The 21,761-nt window shown below is 44.4% G+C and overlaps 1 protein-coding gene across 3 annotated transcripts in view; it reads left to right on the forward strand.

The window, feature by feature from the left end:
• TRAPPC12 (trafficking protein particle complex 12) overlaps positions 1–21,761 on the forward strand; it is a 96,623-nt gene that overhangs the window by 8,121 nt on the left and 66,741 nt on the right. For all 3 annotated transcript variants that reach the window (XM_027620883.2, XM_027620885.2, XM_027620884.2), the window contains 2 exons: positions 138–1,346; positions 10,915–11,031. In XM_027620883.2, coding sequence (XP_027476684.1) covers positions 144–1,346; positions 10,915–11,031 — 1,320 coding nt within the window. In that variant the 5' untranslated portion in view covers positions 138–143. The remainder of the gene's footprint in view (positions 1–137; positions 1,347–10,914; positions 11,032–21,761) is intronic.

Genomic DNA, 21,761 nt, shown 5'->3' on the forward strand with positions numbered 1-21,761 from the left:
GTTTGGGCAAATGTGTAATGACATGTATCCACCATTTGTTTTTAAGTTTGAAAACAGTTTTAAAAGGAAGGTAAAATCAGCTCAACAATAACAGATAGAAAGCTGATGAGGTTGGTTCATATCTGTCTTTGCATCAGGGGACCATGGAGAACACTAATGGCGCCAAGCAGAGCGTGATTGAGGGCTCGAGTCCGGCCGAGGGGCAGACCCGGAGCACCACTCCGCAGGGAGAGCAGGGACAGCTGCTTTATCACGAGGAAACCATTGACCTCGGTGGAGACGAGTTTGGGTCTGAAGAGAATGAGACTATATCGGAAGATTCTAATAATTTCGTAGATAAGCTTAATGAGCACCTGATGGAGAGCGTCCTCATTTCTGACTCTCCTAATAATAGCGAAGATGACACAGGTGACCTTGGCTGTTTGCAGGATGTTGTGGAGCCTGCAGAAGGCAACGCTGGTCCCACACTGGAAAGTCTCGGGGACGAAGGAGCAGTGGACACCCTGAGCAAGGACAGTGAAAGTGATGGAGAGGATGCATCTAAAGATATCTCTGACACAACCCCCGACCCAGACCACAACCACCAAGTCAAAGGTGTGCCCGCCTTGGGAGAGGAGGGTGCAAAGGACCCTGGCCCAGGGGACGGGAGCACTCATCCGGAGGGGCCGGGGTGCGCCCCACCTCTGAGACAGTCCCCTCCCAATGAGGAGCCCGTCCCAGTGTGCACCATCTTCAGCCAGTCGCTTCCCGCCCGCTCCCAGCCGCCCTTGCTCCTGCGGGATGGCTTCGAGTCCCAGATGGTGAAGTCTCCGAGCTTCAGTGGTGCGAGCGAAACGGTGGCCAAGACCCCTCCCCAGGCTGTGCAGCCAAGCCCTAGCCTGAGTAAATTTTTTGGTGATCCTGCCAACACTAATTCCTTGGCCTCGGACTTCTTTGATTCATTCACGACTTCCACTTTCATCTCCGTCAGTAACCCGCATGCAGGTTCTTCAGCTCCAGAAAAACTGTCTTCACTCTCCACTCCAGGGGGAGAAAGGTCCCCAGGTGCCGCTGAGCCTTCTCACTCCCCAGGGATCGAAAAGTCAAAAGCGGGTGTTTCCCCAGCTTCTGTAGAAATCCCTCAGTCTCCAAAACCGTTTTCACAGATCCAGGCTGTGTTTGCGGGGAGTGAGGACCCCTTTGCCACAGCCCTGAGCATGAGCGAGATGGATCGCAGAAGTGATGCCTGGCTCCCCGGGGAGGGGACCAGGGACGTCCTGATTTCAGTAGCCACCCAACAGTACAGCACAGTGTTCGTGGACAAGGAGAGCCTCACCATGCCGGGCCTCAAGTTTGACAACATCCAGGTGGGTGCAGGACATCTTCAGGGGGGCGTTTGTGGCTGGATTCCTCAGCGGCCACTTCTAGTTCCTTCTCATCTCTTTCTGCTTTCCCTCTCTCTCCCTCACCCCCCTTATATGGATGTGTGTGTATGTGCGTGCGCGCGCACATACACACACATAAATACCTTTCAGGGATTGAAAAGTCCTCATTTTTTAGCAATTCCTAAAATCCTCATTTGGAGAGTCTGTGTTATATCACTAGTTAATTTGGAACTCTGTTGATTTCCCTAATGTAATGTATTTAAGGCACTAGTCAAAGTCTTAGAAGTAAATGCCAGCAAGGTAGATAGTTACATCATAATTCTCTGACGTAGCTGTGAACTTCAGGTGCTCAGGTTGTTTGTGACATTTAAGCTTCAGCAAATGATAAGTTCCCCATTCCTTTTTTTTTAAAGTCTGGGGAGTATATTTGTTTAGCATATAACATGCTTGATGTGGAAAGAGTTTTATAGACTCATTAAGAAAAATGTGGATGGCCCCACGAAGTAACAAATCACAAAAATATTTCAATGTTCTATATAATAGTGACAGAAAAGTTAAATCTAGCAATCAAAGATGATAAGGTTAGCTCCATTTTCTGTTATCTAATTAGGCATTTTGTTCATGATTATTCCATGTTTGCTAGAGTGTGGGAAAATGGCCTGACTCAGGCAGCCCTGATGGGACCATAAGTCAGTACAAACATTTTTAAGTAAAGTTTTTAAATCAGCATCCAAATGTGCATATTATTTGGTCCAGAAATCCCAGTCTTAGGAATTTTTTTATAAGGAAATAATGTCACTGGTATACAAATACCCAGCTTTTGGGATGCCCATCACAGTGTGGTTTGTTACTGCAAAGCATCTGAAACGATCCAGAAGCCCATTATCAAGAGGCTGGTTGAATACGTTTGACTCATCTGTACAATGGATTATTAACGTAGGCATTAAAAATGATGATACAGGGATGCCTGGGTGGCTCAGTTGGTGAAGCATCTGCCTTCAGCTGGGGTCATGATCTCAAGGTCCTGCGATCGAGCCCCACATCGGGCTCCCGGGCTTCCTGTTCAGTGGGCGATCTGCTTCTCCCTCTCCCTCTGCCCTTCCCCACCCCCTGCTCGTGCACGCTGTCTCGTGCTGTCTCTCTCAAATAATAAAATCTTTTTTAAAAAATTAAATATAAATATTAAAAAATGATATAGCAGAATTTTTCACGAGGTCCATATTTTGTTAAATTTGAAAAACTGGATACAAGATGGCATGCGGCATGCATAGTATGGTGAGAATGTTTATAAATACGTGTAACACGTACCTATAAGGTGAGCACATCGGATGCCAGTGGCAGGTGATTGCCCAGGTTGCCGCCCAGCCCCGTGCATGGGGGGCACCGGTCTGGCCCAGGTGGCTGGCCTTGTGTCCTGCATGTGTCTGCCCTCCTGTCTTCAGCAGCCCTTTCGGGAAGCATGTGCCCGCTCCTGCACACACATGGCTGGTTGGAAAGCCCAGTGCGTGGGATGTGTGTTGTCGTGGCATTGGTAAACTGCTGAGCCCTGGGAGAGGGGCCACATTGGGGACCTAGAAATGCAAGCCCATAGGTTTTGACACTTAGCATGGCAGTGTTGACAGCATATTCAGGTACCAAACGCACATTTATTGTGTGTATACTGTTTACCAGGCATTGTGAGAGGCTTCCTTCTCCACTGTCTCAAGCAGAATATACTGAACATAAACTTACTTTTGTGGGATCTTTTTAATGAATTCCGGGTATGGACTCTGAGTTCAGGGGGTACTTGGACATGCAGAATTTGGTTTAGGTATTCACAGATTTCCTTCCCCACCCTTCCCTCGCCCTGTCTACATCCACTCTACCCACAGAGGGGAGGGAGGGGAGGGCTTTGCTGTCCCATGTTTCTTCCCTCCCTGCTTCTGGGGGACTGTGTGCTCGGCCACCATGTTCCTGCAGCCTCCGTGCGACTGGCCTTTTAGCACTTCCTTTCCACACTCTCTGTTTGCAGTTTGCTTCCCCCCCATTGTAATTCAGGGGAAAATTGAAGGTTGCCATGGAAATGACTTCGTCCAGGGGTTCTAGGGTACATTTGGAGATGTGTAGTGGTGCTTCAGTCTGGCTGCCAGAGGTCTAGGGTGAGCACATGACATTTCATGGATGGGGCCAAGCATGCTTTTAAATAGCCTGTGGGCTGGTCAGTGCCAGACCAGACATACTGTGCTGCCCAAAATGTCAGTCCTCCTTGAGTCAGGAAACACAAGCCCTGAAGTTCAGTGCTGATTTCCCCTAGATTGAATCAGGTACAGAGGCCCTGTCATAGGTCCTCCCTAACTCTACAGCTTCCATGATGTACCTCCCCAGTTCCACACAGCTGCCCGTGAGAAAGTCAGGACACAAGTCAGCAAGGGTTAGGGAGCTCCCGCTGCCTGGGCAGCGCGCAGGGAGCCGACCAGGCACAGCCTTCCTTCTTTTCATTTCCTTTAAGTCCTCCGGTAATGTCTTCAGTACCTCTTGCAATCCACAGTGGTTATTTGGGGAACCTTGTGATAGATTGAAATTTGAACCAAGAATGGTTCCCAGAATACCTTTGACTCTCCCACATGACAGGTGTGCTGGATGTGCATTTACCTGTGTCTCTTCATCTGTATATTATCATTCCCAAGACAAAAGAAAATGCACGGTTAACCTTGAACCGACATGCTGTGTTTATTTGCCAGAAGACTTAAGATTGGTTTCTTTATTAATTTTCTGGACACACCAAGCTTTTGAAACCATTTCTTGGATTTACTTATTAATAAGCTCCCCGTTGTCACTGTTACTACGACAGAGTTGTTCATTCTCAATCAGCTTTCTGAAACATGATTTTCTTCCAAATTGCTCGCCTCATTAAAAATTACCTTCCTGGAGGATAAAACTTGAAAAGATTTTAATTTCTCTCTGAAATGACGTCAGTGGCACTCTCAGCTAAGTTAGAAACTGAAAGGTGAACGTGTAACACCTCTTTCCACTCCAGTGGCATCAGAAGGACACAGACATTTTCAGCTCGTTATGGTTGTACGTGGCCTCTGTCCTCAAAGGAGTAAATGGAAAGTTTGTGGGGAAATGATAGTTCAGAACTTTTCAGAACCAGTAAGGAATGAAAGTGGAGAATTGTTTGCGTGGTGCTTGTTCACTAAAGAGAGAGAAAGGGAAAAGGGGAATAAATAGAAGCCGCAGAACCTCAGTGGTGAGGGTGACAGGGTGGTGAAGGTGACAGTGACGGGGTTGGGCCCCTCTGGCGGGCATCAGAATTCCCCGGCCCGTGCTGGCGGCACGGGAAACCTGGCACGCACACCTGGAGACTAGAGCCTTCCGCCACCCCTTTCTCATTCTCTTTCCCTGCTTTTGCCTTCCCTCTCACCCTTCCTGCGACTTCGATTTCACCGGAATCCCCTCAGGGAAGCCCACAGGGTCCCTGTGGAAACCCCGGGTCAGGAGGCTGCAGGAAGCCAAGGGCCCCCCTGTTCCTGCAGCTCCACCAGCTACACATGTTCTCAGCTTTCATTAATCCGCAAAAATCATTTATGTATCTCCATTTTTAAAGGTTTTTTTTTTCTGGATATGCGATATGTTTACATAAAATTCCAGGTTAACAGGTGTTTTTTTTTTCCATTCAACATTTTAAAGATGCCCTTCCATCATGTTCTGGATGTGAAGTTTATAATAATTTTTAAAATTTTATTTATTTGAGAGAGAGTGAGCACAAGCAGAGGGAGGGTCAGAGGGAGAAGCAGACTCCCCACTCAGCAGGGAGCCTGATGCAGGACTCGATCCCAGGACCCTGAGATCATGACCTGAGCCGAAGGCAGACGCTTAAGCGACTGAGCCACCCAGGCGTCCTATAATAATTTTTATCTTCACTCTTCTATACCTAATGTACATGTTTTCCTCTGGTTACTTTTAAGATTTTATCACTGGTTTTCAGCTGTTTGATCCTGATACGCATTCACGTGGTTTTCTTTTCTGTTTATCTTGCTTGGGATTTGTTGACCTTACTGGGATGTGTTTTCCCAGTTGGGAATATTCTAGTCCTTACCTCTTCAAATAGCTTTTCAGATTTCCCTCCCTCCTTTCTACTTCTGGGACTCAATTCCACACATTACTCGATTTTGCCAGAGGTCATTAAGGATCTGTGTTTGTTTTTCAGTTTTATTTCTCTTTGTGCTTCCCTTTGAAATTCCTGCAGTCATGTCCTGAAGTCCGTAAGTCTTTCCTTCTGTGCTTTTTAGTTTGCAGCTGATGCTTTTTGGTGAATTTTTCATATTTTTTGTCTCCAGAATTTGCATTTGCTTCTTTTTTATCTTTTTCTTTATTCAGTGTGTTGAAGTTTGGTTCAGATCCTCACGGACATTTATAACAGCTGTCTGAAGGTTCCTCTCCGGGTAGTCCATCATCTCCATAATCTCTGGATTTGTTTGTATTTATTTCTTCTCTTGGTTGTGGGTCTCATGTGCTGGCTTTGTCCCATGTCTCGTCATTTTTGGTTAGAGGATGGACATTGTGGGTTTCATGTGTTTGGAAGTCTGTATTGTGTTGTCTTCAAAAAGACTTGCACTCCGTTCTGGTCGGCAGGTATGTTATTATATGCAGATTGACTTGATCTTTTTCAGGTTTGTTTTTAAGTTTCTTAGGGTGAGTTTAGAGTAGCTTTTCCTCGTGGGTGACCTTTCTGACATCTGTCGAAAGCCTCAGTGTTCAACAAGAGTGCTCCACACAGTTGGCATAACTTGACATCTTTCAGCCTGTGTGAGCTCTGAGAATTGCTCAGCTCCCTTGTCATTTCATCCCGCCTTCTAGGGCATCACCGTGTGCACGGACTGCTTGGTGTCCAGCAGTAGACTTAGGCTTCTGTGCAGAGTTCCCTCATTTTCAGTGCTCCTTCTTGCCAGTTCCAGCCACCTCAGCCTCTCGGATTCCTAACTTTGCCTCCTCACCTCAGCAAGTTCACCACGCCCTGCTTGGGACTCCTCTTCACACTGTGCTCCAAATGTGCTTTTGAATTCAGGAGCTCAAGTCATCTTTCCCGTTCTCTCAGATCCCAGCCCTCTTCTGTGTCTGAAAACAATTGCTTCATCCCTTTCCTCACTTGAGGACAGTCCAGTCCTGGTTACTTGTAAGAAGTCCCTGCTGCTTTTGCTCACCACACTCGTGAACGGTTCCTGAGCTAAGTTTGCTGAACTGAGTTGAAGCGTGAGAGTGAGCCCGGAAGACGGGGAGAGGCCAGTTCAGGCCATTCTGTGACAGCCCCCCACTGCTTTCCTTGTTGAAGCATTCTCTCAAATTCTGATTTGTTTGGGGCCTCACAAGAAAAAAAAGTTTAGATTTGGTTTTGTTTTTACAACTTTAGGGAAATAGAGTTCACATGCAATACAGTTCACACATTCAACTTACAATTCACTGGTTTTTAGCATTTTTTTAAAAGATTTTATTTATTTGACAGAGAGAGAGAAAGAGCGAGAGAGGGAACACGAGTGGGGGAGTGGGAGAGGGAGAAGCAGGCTCCCCGCCCAGCAGGGAGCCCGATGCGGGGCTCGATCCCAGGACCCTGGGATCATGACCTGAACCGAAGGCAGACGTTCAGTGACTGAGCCACCCAGGCGCCCCTGGTTTTTAGCATTTTGGCAGAATTGTGCAACCATCACCACAGTCAATTTTTAGAACATTTTGTCTCCCCAAAAGAAGCCAAACCCCCGCCCCCTTCCCCAGCTCCAGGCAAGCACCGATCTCTCTGTCTCTGTGGATTCTCCTGTTCTAGACATCTCATACAAATGCAGTCATACCATCTGTGGTCTTGTGTGAGACTGGCTTCTGTTACTTAGGATAATGTTTTCAAGAGCCGTCCATTTTGTAACATGTATCATCCCTACATCATTACTTGTTATTGTCAAATAATACTCCAGTTTGTGAATATTCCACATTTTATCCATTCATCCCTTGATGGACATTTCATTTGTTTCCGTTTTTTGGCTGTTGTGAATCCACTTTTTGGCTGTTGTGAATGATGCTGCTTATGAACATTCATGAACAAGTTTTTGTGTGGTCACATTTCCATTTCTCTTGGAGAGAAATGTTCCAGGTACTCGGCGTACCTCCGAGTGGAACTGTTGGGTTACGTAGCAACTCCGGGGTTCATTTTTTTAAGATTATTTATTTGAGAGAGAGAGCATGTGTGCACACACGCGTGCACAGGCGAGGGGCCGAGGGAGAGAATCTCAGGCAGATTCCCCAATGAGTATGGAGCCTGATGGAGGGCTCGATCTCAGGACCCTGAGATCACAACCTGAGCCGAAACCAAGAGTCAGACACTTAACCAGCTGAGCCACCCAGGCCCCCCTGGGGTTCACGTTTTGAGGAATGTCCAAACTGTCTTCCAGATGGCTGCACCATTTTATATTCCACCAGTTTGGGGTTCTGCCTTATTTTTGTTTCTTTGATGTTTGTTCAGGAGGTTTTGCTTACACTGGGAGAGAGCAAACACAAGCAAGAGGATCGCATGCTCCCGGAGCTTCTCCATTGGAGCCATGGCAGAAAGCTCCCTGTGTGTTGGGTCAGGTGCAGGGCCCACTGTCTCTTCAGACCACTGCCCCATGACCACTGTGTCTTCAGGTTTCCTAGACAGTAAAGCCTGCATGCTGTGAATCAGCTGCTCTGGTTTCCTTTTTGTCTTTGTCCATTAAAATCGAGAAGGGACTACTGAACTGTCCCCACACTGAAGGAGGGGTGGCAGCCCATGGCCATCTGTGAGCTGAGATCAGCCACTGGTTCTTGCATAAACACCTCTGACGGGGGTGGTGGGGCGGGGGGGAACAACAGGCATCCGCCCCATTGCCTGCCTAAGTCCTGGCTCGTTCCCATGCTATCTCCCCGCATTTCCTGCTCTGGCCTTGGATGCACTAGTCCCTCACTGAAGAGTTTGCTGATTTGGAGGTGTCCAAGGGTTCCAGGCGGGTCCCGTCCCAGGGGCAGCAACATAGCTCTGAGAAAAATCCCACAGCGGGGCAAGTTTGCTCCCCTCTCCCCGATGACCACAGGAGGCTGTGCAGTCAGGTGCCATGGCCCCTGGGCCATAGTTCCCTCCAGCTCAGTGACACCACAGGAGTAGGCTCATGGGAAGACATTTTGTCCCATCCCTGGGCTTTCATAGGTGAGATGTTTGTTAGTCCTACAAGTACTCATGTCTCAGGAACTTCCTGTGCTAACGAAAATGTTAACCAGCGGAGATTTTTAAGGGCAAAAGATGTTTGCAGTGCGGTCTAATTACCAGAGAATGTTGCAGGGATGGAGGAAGTAAATGGGCCCCCCCCTGCGGCATGCAGATGTGCTCCTGCCCTTTCCTGGCTCAGCTCCTCCCACCCAGGTCAAGCCCTTGTCTAATAGGAGTTGCATTCCTGCAAAGCTTTATGGAGCCATATGGCAGAGCTCTTCTTATTCTGCCCTTTAATTGTCCCTCCTAGACCAGTTAGCCCCTTCTGTGGCTCCAGCATTTGAAGCATTTCACCCCACATTCTGAAAGCAAAAAATCATAAAACTGCTGCTTCTAGATTTTTGCTAGGGAGGTGTGGCTTGGCCTCTTGGAGCACGGGGCTCAGTGCCCAAGGCCGGAACCAGACTCGCGACATGGAACCCCCCCCCGCCAAAGCCGCCTCTCCCCCTTTACCCGTGGAAGGGCAGCCGCAGACCCCTGCAGCATCTTTTCTGCCTCTCCTGCACGCGTCGTCCACAGACTGGTGCTTTTTAAGTGTCACCATTCTGGGCAACCACGAAAGATTCACCTTGCATGCTTATGCCAAGGGTAGGAAAACAATAGGAAGGGGTGGGGGCGCTTGTGGAGTCCGCAGGGAACACGTCCACACTGCTCTCCTCTCCGTCCTCAGTCGCCATGGGCTCTCAGTGGCCCTGCACGGCTAGCACTAAGCGGCCTGCAGCTGGAAGCCGGGGTTTTACTCCCCGAGATGAGAGGGTTCTTATTCCCGAGCACCCAAGCGGTGGCATTTCTCCCTGGCCGTTCCAGCCGCTGATAGTCCTTCCGCTCCTGGCCTGGCCAGAGCGCCTTGTCCTCTGCCCCTCGCGCTTCCATCTTCCCCTCATGTTTGGTTCCTCTTCTTTTTTATTTATTTATGTTTTTATCTAGGCGTAAGTGATACACACTGTATTAAGTTCAGGTGTGTAACATGATTCAGTATTTGCAGCTATTGCAAAATGGTCACCACGATAGGTCTTGTTAACATCCCTCACCTTACATATTACAGAATTATTTTTCTCGTGATAAAAACTTTAAAGATATATTCTCTTAGCAACTTCCAAATATGCGCCGCAACATTATTAACTGTAGTTGCCGTGCAGTTTATTCATCCCCAGGACTTCTTTCTTTTATAACTGAAAGTTTGCCTCTTTTGACCACCTTTCCCATTTGGCCCATCCCCCATTCCCCACCCCTGCCTCTGGCAATCACCAGTGTGTTCTCGTATCTTTGAGTTTGGATTTTTTTGGTTTTCATTTTTTTAAGATTCCACATAGAAGTGAGATCATAGGGGATTTGTCTTTCTCTGACTTACTCATTTAGCATAATGCCCTCAAGGTCCATCCATGTTGAAACAAATGACAAGATTTCATGCTCTTCCTACAACTGATCCCATTCCGTGGTGTGTGGACACCTCGTCGCCTTTATCCGTTCATCTGTCCACGGACACATGGCTCGTTCCCAAGTGCTGACTGTGAACATGGGGATGCAGACATCTTTTCAAGTTAGTGTCCTTATGTCCTTCAGATAAATACCCAGAAGTGGCACTGCGGGGTCATAGGCTGGTTCTGCTTCTGACTCTCTGAGGAACGTCCATGCTGTCCCGCAGTGGCTGCGCCATCCTCTGTTCCCAGCAGCTGTGGGCCAGGGACCCTTTCATCCATCCACAGCCTCACCAGCCGCCTTCCCTTGGGAGCTTCGGATTCCACTTTTCCATCTTTGCGCCCTGTCCACAGGGGCGTCAAACCTAAGGAGTCGGGCTGTGAGGCCCAAGTTCCCCATGCAGAGGCCATGTGGGCACTTTCCTGGCCCCCAGCACAACTCCTGTGTGCGGAGGGCCTGGCTGAGCCCCTGGCAGAGGACCTGCTCAGGAGGGCGCTCTTCTCTTGTCTGCGGGCTGAAGGACGGCAGTGCCAGATCCCAGAGGCTTTCCCAGAGACGCAGGCAACCTGGTGGATTGTTGGGGCCCACGCTGCAGCCCCCATCCGGCCCTTGGTCCCGAACCCCACTCCTGTTTCGGCGTGCCTCTCATGTAAGCCTGGTTCAGGTGGTGGTGATTTACCCCTTCTAAAAGAAAGAGCAGTTCTAAAATACACATTAAAGGTGGTGATGCTCAAGCATCTGGGTGATTGAAGTTTTACTGTACTGTAACGACGTTTTAACCTCCAAACACCAATGGAGAAAAAAGAAATTTATTTACGGGTTCTGGTTAGCTGAGTTTAATTAACATTTTATTATCTTGACATATTTTTCTTACATTTCTTCAAGGGGGATGCAGTTAAAGACCTGATGCTTCGCTTCCTGGGTGAGAGAGCCGCGGCGAAGAGACAGGTCTTAAATGCTGAGTCCGTAGAGCAGACTTTTGTTGGGTTGAAACAGCTAATCGTAAGTAATGATGTATTTGATTTCAGTATTGTTGTTTTTATAAGGCCTGACTTTCTTTGTAGTATTTTCCTTAGAGTTAATTACTTTGAATGTATTATCTAAAGCCCTTGCATATAAATAAAATTTTGTTGAATTAGATACCAGTCCTGTGCAGAAAAAGCGTCATATTAACATACTTTTAATTTTAAGGCCAAATAGTTAAAAAGCCATTATTTTAAATGATTGCATTATTTGAAGCAGAATATACTTTGATTAAATATGCTTCATCAAATACAATAACTAAAGATAAGTAATTTTTATTTTTATGTTCTTTTTGAAATACTCTGTTTACTTGGTATAAAGGGTTTATTATTGAATGGGTGGGTTCACTAAAAATGCACACAAAAATCGTTGTTCATTACTAGGAGTAAGTGTGACTATACGGGCAGAGATGCAGTCCCAAATATTAATGGGAAACTATCTGAACTGAAGTCATGTCAACATGAACAGGTAGGTGTTTCTGGCGGTCATTGAACCCCGGGAAACTGTACGCCCCCCACAATTGCGTTTTTCCTTGGTACCTTTTATCATATTTACAGAAGTATGTGTCCTCAAAGAGGTAAATAAGAATCATATGTTTAGTTGGTTAGCAAATATTTTATACATAAAGCAATTAAAGTTTAGGGGCACCTGGGTGCCTCAGTCAACTGAGCAGTCAATTCAGCTCAGGTCATGATCTCAGGGTCGTGGGATCGAGCCCTGTGTTGGGCTCCAGGCTCAGCATGGAGTCTGCTTCTCCCTCTCCCTCTGCTCCACCCCGTGCTTTCTCGAGCTCTCTAAAATAAATAGATCTTTTTTTAAAAAAAAGCAATCAGGGGTGCCTGGGTGACTCCATCGTTAAGCGTCTGCCTTCAGCTCAGGTCATGATCCCAGGGTCCTGGGATTGAGCCCCAAGTCAGGCCCTCTGCTCAGCGGGAAGTCTGCTTCTCCCTCTCCCACTCCCCCTGCTTGTGTTCCTTCTCTCACTGTCTGCTATCTCTCTCTCTCTCTCTCTCTCTCTCTCTCTGTCAAATAAATAAATAAAATCTTTAAAAAAAAATTTTTAAAAAGCAATTAAAGTTTAATTTTTTAGTAAATATAAATCAAATGCTTCATTGGGTTTCTTTTATTGAAGTGATTCTGGAATTATTGCTCTGACTAAGAAGCTTTGGGAAGGAAACATACGGAAATAGTCTGGCTTTTTGTTTGTTTGTTTTTTAAGATTTTTCTTTTTTAAGCTATCTGCACACCCAATGTGGAACTCAAACGCCCAACCGGAGATCAAGAGTTGAATGCTCTGGTGACTGAGCCAGCCAGGGCATCCCAGAAATAGTCTGTTTTTTTGTGGGTTTTTGTTTTGTTTTGCTTTGTTTTTACTGTTGAGCACCCTCTCGGGAAGCAGTCTTTATTTGCATTTTAAGAGAGTGAGCACATAGATGAAAAACGCTGCAACCAATTGACACAACACGCAGTCCCTTTTTTTTTAATTTAATTTTATTATGTTATGTTAGTCACCATACAGTACATCATTAGTTTTTGATGTCGTGTTCCATGATTCATTGTTTGCGTTTAACACCCAGTGCTCCATGCAGAACGTGCCCTCTTTAATACCCATCACCAGGCTAACCCATCCCCCCACCCCCTCCCCTCTAGAACCCGCAGTTTGTTTTTCAGAATCCATAGTCTCTCAGGGTTCATCTCCTCCTCCGATTTTCCCCACTTCATTTTTCCCTTCCTGCTATCTTCTTCTTCTTCTTTTTTAACATATAATGTATTACTTGTTTCAGAGGTACAGATCTGTGATTCAACAGTCTTGCACAATTCACAGCTCTCGCCATAGCACATACCCTCCCCAATGTCTATCACCCAGCCACCCCATCCCTCCCACCCCCCACCACTCCAGCAACACTCAGTTTGTTTCCTGAGATTAAGAATTCCTCATATCAGTGAGGTCATATGATACATGTCTTTCTCTGACTGACTTACTTCGCTCAGCATAACACCCTCCAGTTCCATCCACGTCGTTGCAAATGGCAAGATCTCATTCCATTTGATGGCTGCATAATATTCCATTGTATATATATATACCACACCTTCTTTATGATTCATTTGTCAATGGACATCTTGGCTCTTTCCACAGTTTGGCTATTGTGGACATTGCTGCTATAAACTTCGGGGTGCACGTACCCCTTTGGATCCCTGCATTTGTATTTTGGGGTAAATACCCAGTAGTGCAATTGCTGGGTCTTATGGTAGCTCTATTTTCACATCATTAGTTTTTGATGTAGTGTTCCATGATTCATTGTTTGCATATAACACCCAGTGCTCCATTCAATACGTGCCCTCCTTAATACCCATCACCGGGCAAACCCATCCCCTCCACCCCCCTGCCCTCTAAAACCCTCAGTATGTTTCTCAGAGTCCATCATCTCTCATTGTTCGTCTCCCACTCCGATTTCCCCCGCTTCATTTTTCCCTTCCTACTACCTTTTTTTTTCTTTTTAACGTATAATGTATTATTTGTTTCAGAGGTACAGGTCTATGATTCATCAGTCTTACACAATTCACAGCGCTCACCATAGCACATACCCTCCCCAGTGTCCATCACCCAGCCACCCCATCCCTCCCACCCCCCTCCACTCCGGCAACCCTCAGTTTGTTTCCTGAGATTAAGAGTCTCTTATGGTTTGTCTCCCTCTCTGGTTTCATCTTGTTTCATTTTTTTCCTCCCTTCCCTTATGGTCCTCTGTCTTGTTTCTCAAATTCCTCATATCAGTGAGATCATATGATACTTGTCCTTCTGTGATTGACTTATTGCGCTTAGCATAATACCCTCTAGTTCCATCGACATCGTTGCACATGGCAAGATTTCAGGGGTTTTTGATAGCTGCACAGTATTCCATTGTATATATATATACCACATCGTCTTTATCCATTCATCTGTTGATGGACATCTTGGCTCTTTCCATAGTTTGGCTATTGTGGACATTGCTGCTATAAACATTAGGGTGCACATACCCCTTTGGATCACTACATATGTATCTTTGGGGTAAATACCCAGTAGTGCAATTGCTGGGTTGTAGGGTAGCTCTATTCTCAACTTTTTGAGAACCCTCCATACTGTTTTCCACGGTGGCTGCCCCAGCTTGCATTCCCACCAACAGTATCGGAGGGTTTCCTTTTCTCCACATCCCCACCAATATCTGTCATTTCCTGAATTGTTAATTTTAGCCATTCTGACTGGTGTGAGGTGGTATCTCATTTGAGGTTTTGATTGGGATTTCCCTAATGCCAAGTGATGTTGAGCACTTTTTCATGGGTCTGTTGACTTTTTGGGTATCTTCTTTGCAGAAATGTCTGTTCATGTCTTCTGCCCATTTCTTGATTGGATTATTTGTTCTTTGGGTGTTGAGTTTAAGAAGTTCTTTATAGATTTTGGATACTAAGCCATTTATCTGATATGTCATTTGCAAATATCTTCTCCCATTCTGTCGGTTACCTTTTGGTTTTGTTGACTGTTTCCTTTGCTGTGCAGAAGCTTTTTATCTTGATGAAGTCCCAATACTTCATTTTCGCCTTTGTTTCTCTTGCCTTTGGAGATGTGTCTAGCCAGAAGTTGCTGTGGCTGAGGTCACAAAGAGTGCTGCCTGTGTTTTCCTCGAGGATTTGGACAGATTCCTGTCTCACATTGAGGTCTTTCATACATTTTGAGTCTATTTTTGTGTGTGGTGTAAGGAAATGGTCCAGTTTCATTCTTCTGCATGTGGCTGTCCAGTTTTCCCAACACCATTTGTTAAAGAGACAGTCTTTTTTCCATTGAACATTCTTTCCTGCTTTGTTGAAGATGAGTTGACCATAGAGTTGAGGGTCCATTTCTGAGCTCTCTGTTCTGTTCCATTGATCTATGTGTCTGTTTTTGTGCCAGTACCATACTGTCTTGATGATGACAGCTTTGTAGTAGAGCTGGAAGTCTGGAATTGTGATGCCACCAGCTTTGCTTGTCTTTTTCAACATTCGGGGTCTTTTCTGGTTCCATACAAATTTAGGATTATTTGTTCCATTTCTTTGAAAAAAGTGGATGGTATTTTGATAGGGATTGCATAAATGTGTAGATTGCTCTAGGAAGCATTGACATCTTCACAATATTTGTTCTTCCAATGAGCATGAAACGTTTTGCATTTCTTTGTGTCGTCCTCAATTTCTTTCATGAGTATTTTATAGTTTTCTGAGTAGAGATCCTTTGCCTCTTTGGTTAGATTTATTCCTAGGTATCTTATGGTTTTGGGTGCAATTGTAAATGGGATCGACTCCTTAATTTCTCCTTCTGTCTTGTTGTTGGTATACAGGAATGCCACTGATTTCTGTGCGTTGATTTTATATCCTGCCCCTTTACTGAATTCCTCAATGAGTTCTAGCAGTTTTGGGGTGGAGTCTTTTGGGTTTTCCACATAAAGCATCATATCATCTGCAAAGAGTGAGAGTTTGACTTCTTCTTTGCCAATTCGGATGCCTTTTATTTCTCTCTGTTGTCTGATTCCTGTGGCTAGGACTTCTAATACTATGTTGAAGAGCAGTGGTGATAGTGGACATCCCTGCCGCGTTCCTGACCTTAAGGGACAAGCTCTCAGTTTTTCCCCATTGAGAATGATATTCGCTGTGGGTTTTTCATAGATGGCTTTTATGATATTGAGGTATGTACCCTCTATCCCTACACGCTTAAGAGTTTTAATCAAGAAAGGATTCTGTACTTTGTCAAATGCTTTTCCTCATCTATTGAGAGGATCATATGATTCTTGTACTTTCTTTTATTAATGTATTGTATCACATGGATTGATTTGTGGATGTTGAACCATCCCTTGCAGCCCAGGAATAAATCCCCCTTGGTCGTGGTGAATAATCCTTTTAATGTACTCTTGGATCCTATTGGCTAGTATTTTGGTAAGAATTTTTGCATCCATGTTCATCAGGAATATTGGTCTGTAATTCTTTTTGATGGGGTCTTTGTCTGGTTTTGGGATCAAGGTAATGCTGGCCTCATAAAATGAGTTTGGAAGTTTTCCTTCCATTTCTATTTTTTGGAACAGTTTCAGGAGAATAGGTATTAATTCTTCTTGAAATGTTTGGTAGAATTCCCCTGGGAAGCCATCTGGCCCTGGCCTCTTGTTTGTTGGGAGATTTTTGATGACTGCTTCAATTTCCTTAGTGCTTATAGGTCTGTTCAGGTTTTCTATTTCTTCCTGGTTCAGTTTTGGTAGTTGATACATCTCTAGGAATGCACCCATTTCTTCCAGGTTATCTAATTGGCTGGCACTTAGTTGCTCATAATATGTTCTTATAATTGTTTGTATTTCTTTGGTGTTGGTTGTGATCTCTCCTCTTTCATTCATGATTTTATTTATTTGGGTCGTTTTTCTTTTTGATAAGTGTCGCCAGGGGTTTATCAATCTTATTAATTCTTTCAAAGAACCAGCTCCTAGTTTCATTGACCTGTTCTGCTGTTCTTTTGGTTTCTATTTTCATTGATTTCTGCTCTCATCTTTATTATTTCTCTTCTGCTGGGTTTGGGCTTTATTTGCTGTTCTTTCTCCAGCTCCTTTAGGTGTAGGGTTAGGTTGTGTATTTGAGACCTTTCTTATTTCTTGAGAAAGGCTTGTATTGCTATATACTTCCCTCTTAGGACCTCCTTTGTTGCATCCCAAAGATTTTAAACAGTTGTGTTTTCATTTTCATTGGTTTCCATGAATTTTTCTAATTCTTCTTTAATTTCCTGGTTGACCCATTCATTCTTTAGCAGGATGCTCTTTAGCCTCCATGTATTTGAGTTCTTTCCGACTTTCCTCTTGTGATTGAGTTCTAGTTTCAAAGCATTGTGGTCTGAAAATATGCAGGGAATGATCCCAGTCTTTTGGTACCAGTTGAGACCTGATTTGTGACCTAGGATGTGATCTATTCTGGAGAATGTTCCATGGGCACTAGAGAAGAATGTGTATTCTGTTGCTTTGGGCTGGAACGTTCTGAATATATCTGTGAAGTCCATTTGGTCCAGTGTGTCATTTAAAGCCTTTATTTCCTTGTTGATCTTTTGCTTAGATGATCTGTTCATTTCAGTGAGGGAGGGTGTTAAAGTTCCCTACTGTTATTGTATTGTTGTCTATGTGTTTCTTTGAATTTGTTATTAATTGGCTTATATAACTGGCTGCTCCCATGTTAGGGGCATAGATATTTACAACTGTTAGATCTTCTTGTTGGATAGACCCTTTAAGTAGGATATAATGTCCTTCCTCATCTCTTACTAGAGTCTTTGTTTTAAAATCTAATTTGTCTGATAGAAGGATTGCCACCCCTGCTTTCTTTTGGTGTCCATTAGCATGGTAAATTGTTTTCCACCCCCTCACTTTCAATCTGAGGGTGTCTTTAGGTCTAAAATGAGTCTCTTGCAGGCAGCATATGGATGGGTCTTGTTTTTTAATCCATTCTGATATCCTGTATCTTTTGATTGGGGCATTGAGCCCATTTACATTCAGGGTAACTATTGAAAGATAGGAATTTAGTACCATTGTATTGCCTGTAAGTTGACTGTTACTGTATATTGTCTCTGTTCCTTTCTGGTCTATGTTACTTTTAGGCTCTCTCTTTGCTTAGAGGACCCGTTTCAATATTTCTTGTCAGGCTGGTTTGGTGTTTGCAAATTCTTTGTTTTTGTTTGTCCTGGAAGCTTTTTATCTCTCCTTCTATTTTCAATGACAGCCTGGCTGGATATAGTATTCTTGGCTGCATATTTTTCTCGTTTAGTGCTCTGAAGATATCATGCCAGTCCTTTCTGGCCTCCAGGTCTCTGTGGATAGGTCTTTTGGCAATCTAATGTTTCTACCGTTGTAGGTTACATATCTCTTCTCCCAAGCTGCTTTCAAGATTTTCTCTTTGTCTCTGAGACTCGTAAGTTTTACTATTAGATGTCGCGGTGTTGACCTAGTTTTATTGATTTTGAGGGAGGTTCTCTGTGCCTCCTGGATTTTGATGCCTGTTTCCTTCCCCAAATTAGGGAAGTTCTCTGCTATAATTTGCTCCAATATACCTTCTGCCCCTCTCTCTTTCTTCTTCTTCTGGGATCCCAATTATTCTAATGTTGTTTCGTCTTACCGTATCGCTTATCTCTCGAATTCTGCCCTTGTGATCCAGTAGTTATTTATCTCTCTTTTTCTCAGCTTCTTTATTCTCCATCATTTGTTCTTCTAATTCTCTCTTCTGTCTCATTTATCCTAGCAGTTGGAGCCTCCATTTTTTATTGCACCTCATTAATAGCCCTTTTGATTTCGACTTGGTTAGATTTTAATTCTTTTATTTCTCCAGAAAGGGTTTCTCTAATAACTTCCATGCTTTTTGAAGCCCAGCTAGTATCTTTATAATCGTTATTCTGAACTCTAGTTCAAACATCTTACTAATGTTTGTATTGATTAGGTCCCTGGCTGTCAGTCCTGCCTCTTGTTCTTTTTTTTGAGGTGAGTTTTTCCGTCTTGTCATTTTGTCCAGAGAAGAATAGATGAATGAGAGAACAAAATGCTAAAAGGGTAAACAACGACCCCAGAAAAATATACACTTCCAGAAAGTGGTCACTTTTCTGTTCATGGAGTTGCTGCTATTCTTTGCTTCGATCTCCTGTTGAGTTTGTAGGTGTTCAGATTGGTTTGATACCTATCTAGCTGAATTCCTGGGACCAAACAAAATTTAGGTCCCTACTCCTCCGCCATCTTGCTCCTCCCTATCGCTCAGTCCCTTTTTAACGCGATAGTCTTGTTTCTAAAAGCAATGGGAGGTTGCCTGGGTGGCTCAGTTGTTAAGCGTCTGCCTTTGGCTCAGGTCATGATCCCGGGGTCCTGGAATCAAGTCCCACATCAGGCTCCCTGCTCGGCGGGAGGCTTGCTTCTCCCTCTCCCATTCCCCCTGCTTGTGTTCCTGCTCTCATTATCTCTCTCTGTCAAATAAATTAATAAAATATTTAAAAAAATAAATAAAAGCGATGGGAAGCAACTAGTTTTTAAATATCCGTATACTTTATCGTTAATGAAGTGATAAGTCTTAAGAGGTGAGCATTTCCATGGACCTGTGACGCTCGTCACATGAGTAGGCTCGTACGTTGTCGGGAGGGTTCTTGTCATTGCCTTGGTTTGACCTTGAAGCGGCTGCTGTGATATGTCATCAGGAGGGTAGCCTGCACTGGAGGGTCACTTTGTAGTGACCAGTTGATTTTTATTTTTTTAAGTAAACTCTGCTCCACATGTTGGGCTCGAACTCAGGACTCCAAGATCAAGGGTCGCACAGTCTTTCAACTGAGCCACCCAGGCACCCCTGTAATAACCAGTTTAAAAAGTACACACAAAGCCACACACAGTCCCTGTAACTAATTTGTTCCACAGGTAATCTTTTTACCTTCTTTGATTATTCGTAGTGTTAATAAATACATACTGTGGTTTGGAGTTTTTTTCGTACATTGAAAATACATAACGCCAGGAGAGATTTTATTAGAGTCCTGACAAGGAGACCTATTTAAGGTGGAAAATGTATTTATTAAAATATTACCTTGCCCTGGTATTTTAATTATGTCCTAAAATAATTCCTGTCCTCTTTAAGATTAGGAAACAGTTTTGAAATGTATTTTCCTAAGTAATGTCAGCACATTCTAGTTTGTAATTTACAGGGAAATGAATGTCACAGCCTGTGGAGAAGGACATTTTAATCACTTTAATGGTATCATATATAGAGTTAATGATTCCTTTTGAGTCGTAGATGGGGAAAAGTTATATACATACTCTTGGTTACTTGAGTGACTTTTATTGGACTATTTTTCTCATCTTTTGGAAGTCGTTGAATGCCTGTGTTCAGTTTTTCAAATAGTTGTATCTTATTTTCTAGTGTAAAAAAAAGTAACATTTATTTAAGTTTAGATCTTTTCCCCATCCCAAACTAACTTTATTATCAGAGTTCTACATGCCATTTACAGTAATTATGAGATTTTCATAAGATTTTTCTCTACAGAGCTTAAAGTTTTACAGGGTATGCTTTATATTGTATTTATAAAAATAATTTCTTCACCAAATACTTCTGACATCTAATATCAAAATGGTGCATGATCACATGGAAGGGGAGTAGAAGGTGGGAAACAATGGGATAAAAATAGCAAAAAGCACTCTGAGAAAATATATAATTATAATTTCAAATAGGCAGCATGTAATCAACAGCTCTGGCTCACAGGTTGCTGAGGTGAGGGCCCACTGTTCTGAAGGAAGGGACTACCAGCCGTTAGAACTCAACACTGTGTTGGGTCGTCCTGGCCTGTCCTTTAAAGAGTCTCCTTCGTCCCCTCCCTCAGACCTCCTCCCTGGCTCACCAGTCCCACGGCCCAGAGCTGTGCAGGATACCGGAGGGAGGGGCAGGTACAGGCCAGCCCTGTCTCCCCCAGCCCGTTTCTGTTAACAGAGAGGCCCCGGCCCTGCTAGGTCCGTGTCACCACTCGGGCAAGTCCGAAGAACAAAAAAGAACATCAGAAAGCTGAAGGCCGTGCCCTTCGCAGGCTGGAGAAATAAACCGCGGGCACACACACCCGCCCGCATGCGCACGCTTGGCGTGCATGAACAGGGAAATGTCCCCAGGCCTTCTGCATGAAGCTCGTGCAGGGGCAGACCCCAAGGAAGAGTGACACTTGCATGGGAACCACGTACCTGCCATGGTAGCCGGTTGGGGGCCAAAGGCGGATCGGGGAAATGGCAAGGGCATAGGGTTCCCAGTGGGACAGGACGGCCCGCGGCGCGTACTCACGCCGAAGGAGCGACGTTACAGGTCACTAGGGAAGAACTAATCAACGGTGGTGGAGAATTAAGGGGATCTTCAAGTGGGAAGAGTTAAAAAAAAAATCTCTATCTCTTAGCACACACAAAAATAAATACCAAGTAAATTAAAACAAAATTTTTTAAATTCCAGAAAATAGAATAAACTCTTAATGACTCAAGGTAAAAAAGCATTTCTTAAACCTTTCAGGGAGAAATGAACAAATTTGACTACTTTAAAACTTGAAACTTGTATTCAACAAAAATACTATAAACACCATTAAAAAGTGAGCCATAGGGGCATCTGGGTGGCTCAGTCAATAGAGCGTCTGCCTTCGGCTCGGGTCATGATCTCAAAGTCCTGGAATCAATTACAGGATCTAGCTCCCTGCTCAGCGGGGAGTCTGCTTCTCCTTCTGCGCCTCCCCCTGCTCATGCTCGCTCTCCCTCTCTCTGAATAAATAAATAAAATCTTTTTTTTTAAAGCGAGCATTAATACACATTAATACCTTCCAACAATGAGTAAGAAACAAAAGAGCCCAATAGAAAAATAGGCCAATGATATGAAGAGGTCATTCACAGAAACCAAATAGCCCACAAACATGGAAACAGTGCTTATCCTCAGTGGGAGTGACAGAAATGTAAATAAAACAACAGTGTGGTGCATTTCAGCCACATGAACATGGTAGCCCAGGTGTCCTGGGAGAGCGAGCTGAGCCGGACTACCTTCTCTGCACCACCTGCCACCCAGCATTTCCACCTCCAGTCCCATACGTTAGAACAACTCTCGTACCAGTGGGTGCATGAAAGGACATGCTCAAGAATGTTTGTTGCTGTATTGTTTGTATTAGCCAAAAATTTTATTGGAAAACCTTAGCATTGAGCAAGAAA

The sequence above is a fragment of the Zalophus californianus genome, chromosome 8 (genome assembly GCF_009762305.2).
Source record: "Zalophus californianus isolate mZalCal1 chromosome 8, mZalCal1.pri.v2, whole genome shotgun sequence".
Lineage (NCBI taxonomy): Eukaryota > Metazoa > Chordata > Mammalia > Carnivora > Otariidae > Zalophus > Zalophus californianus.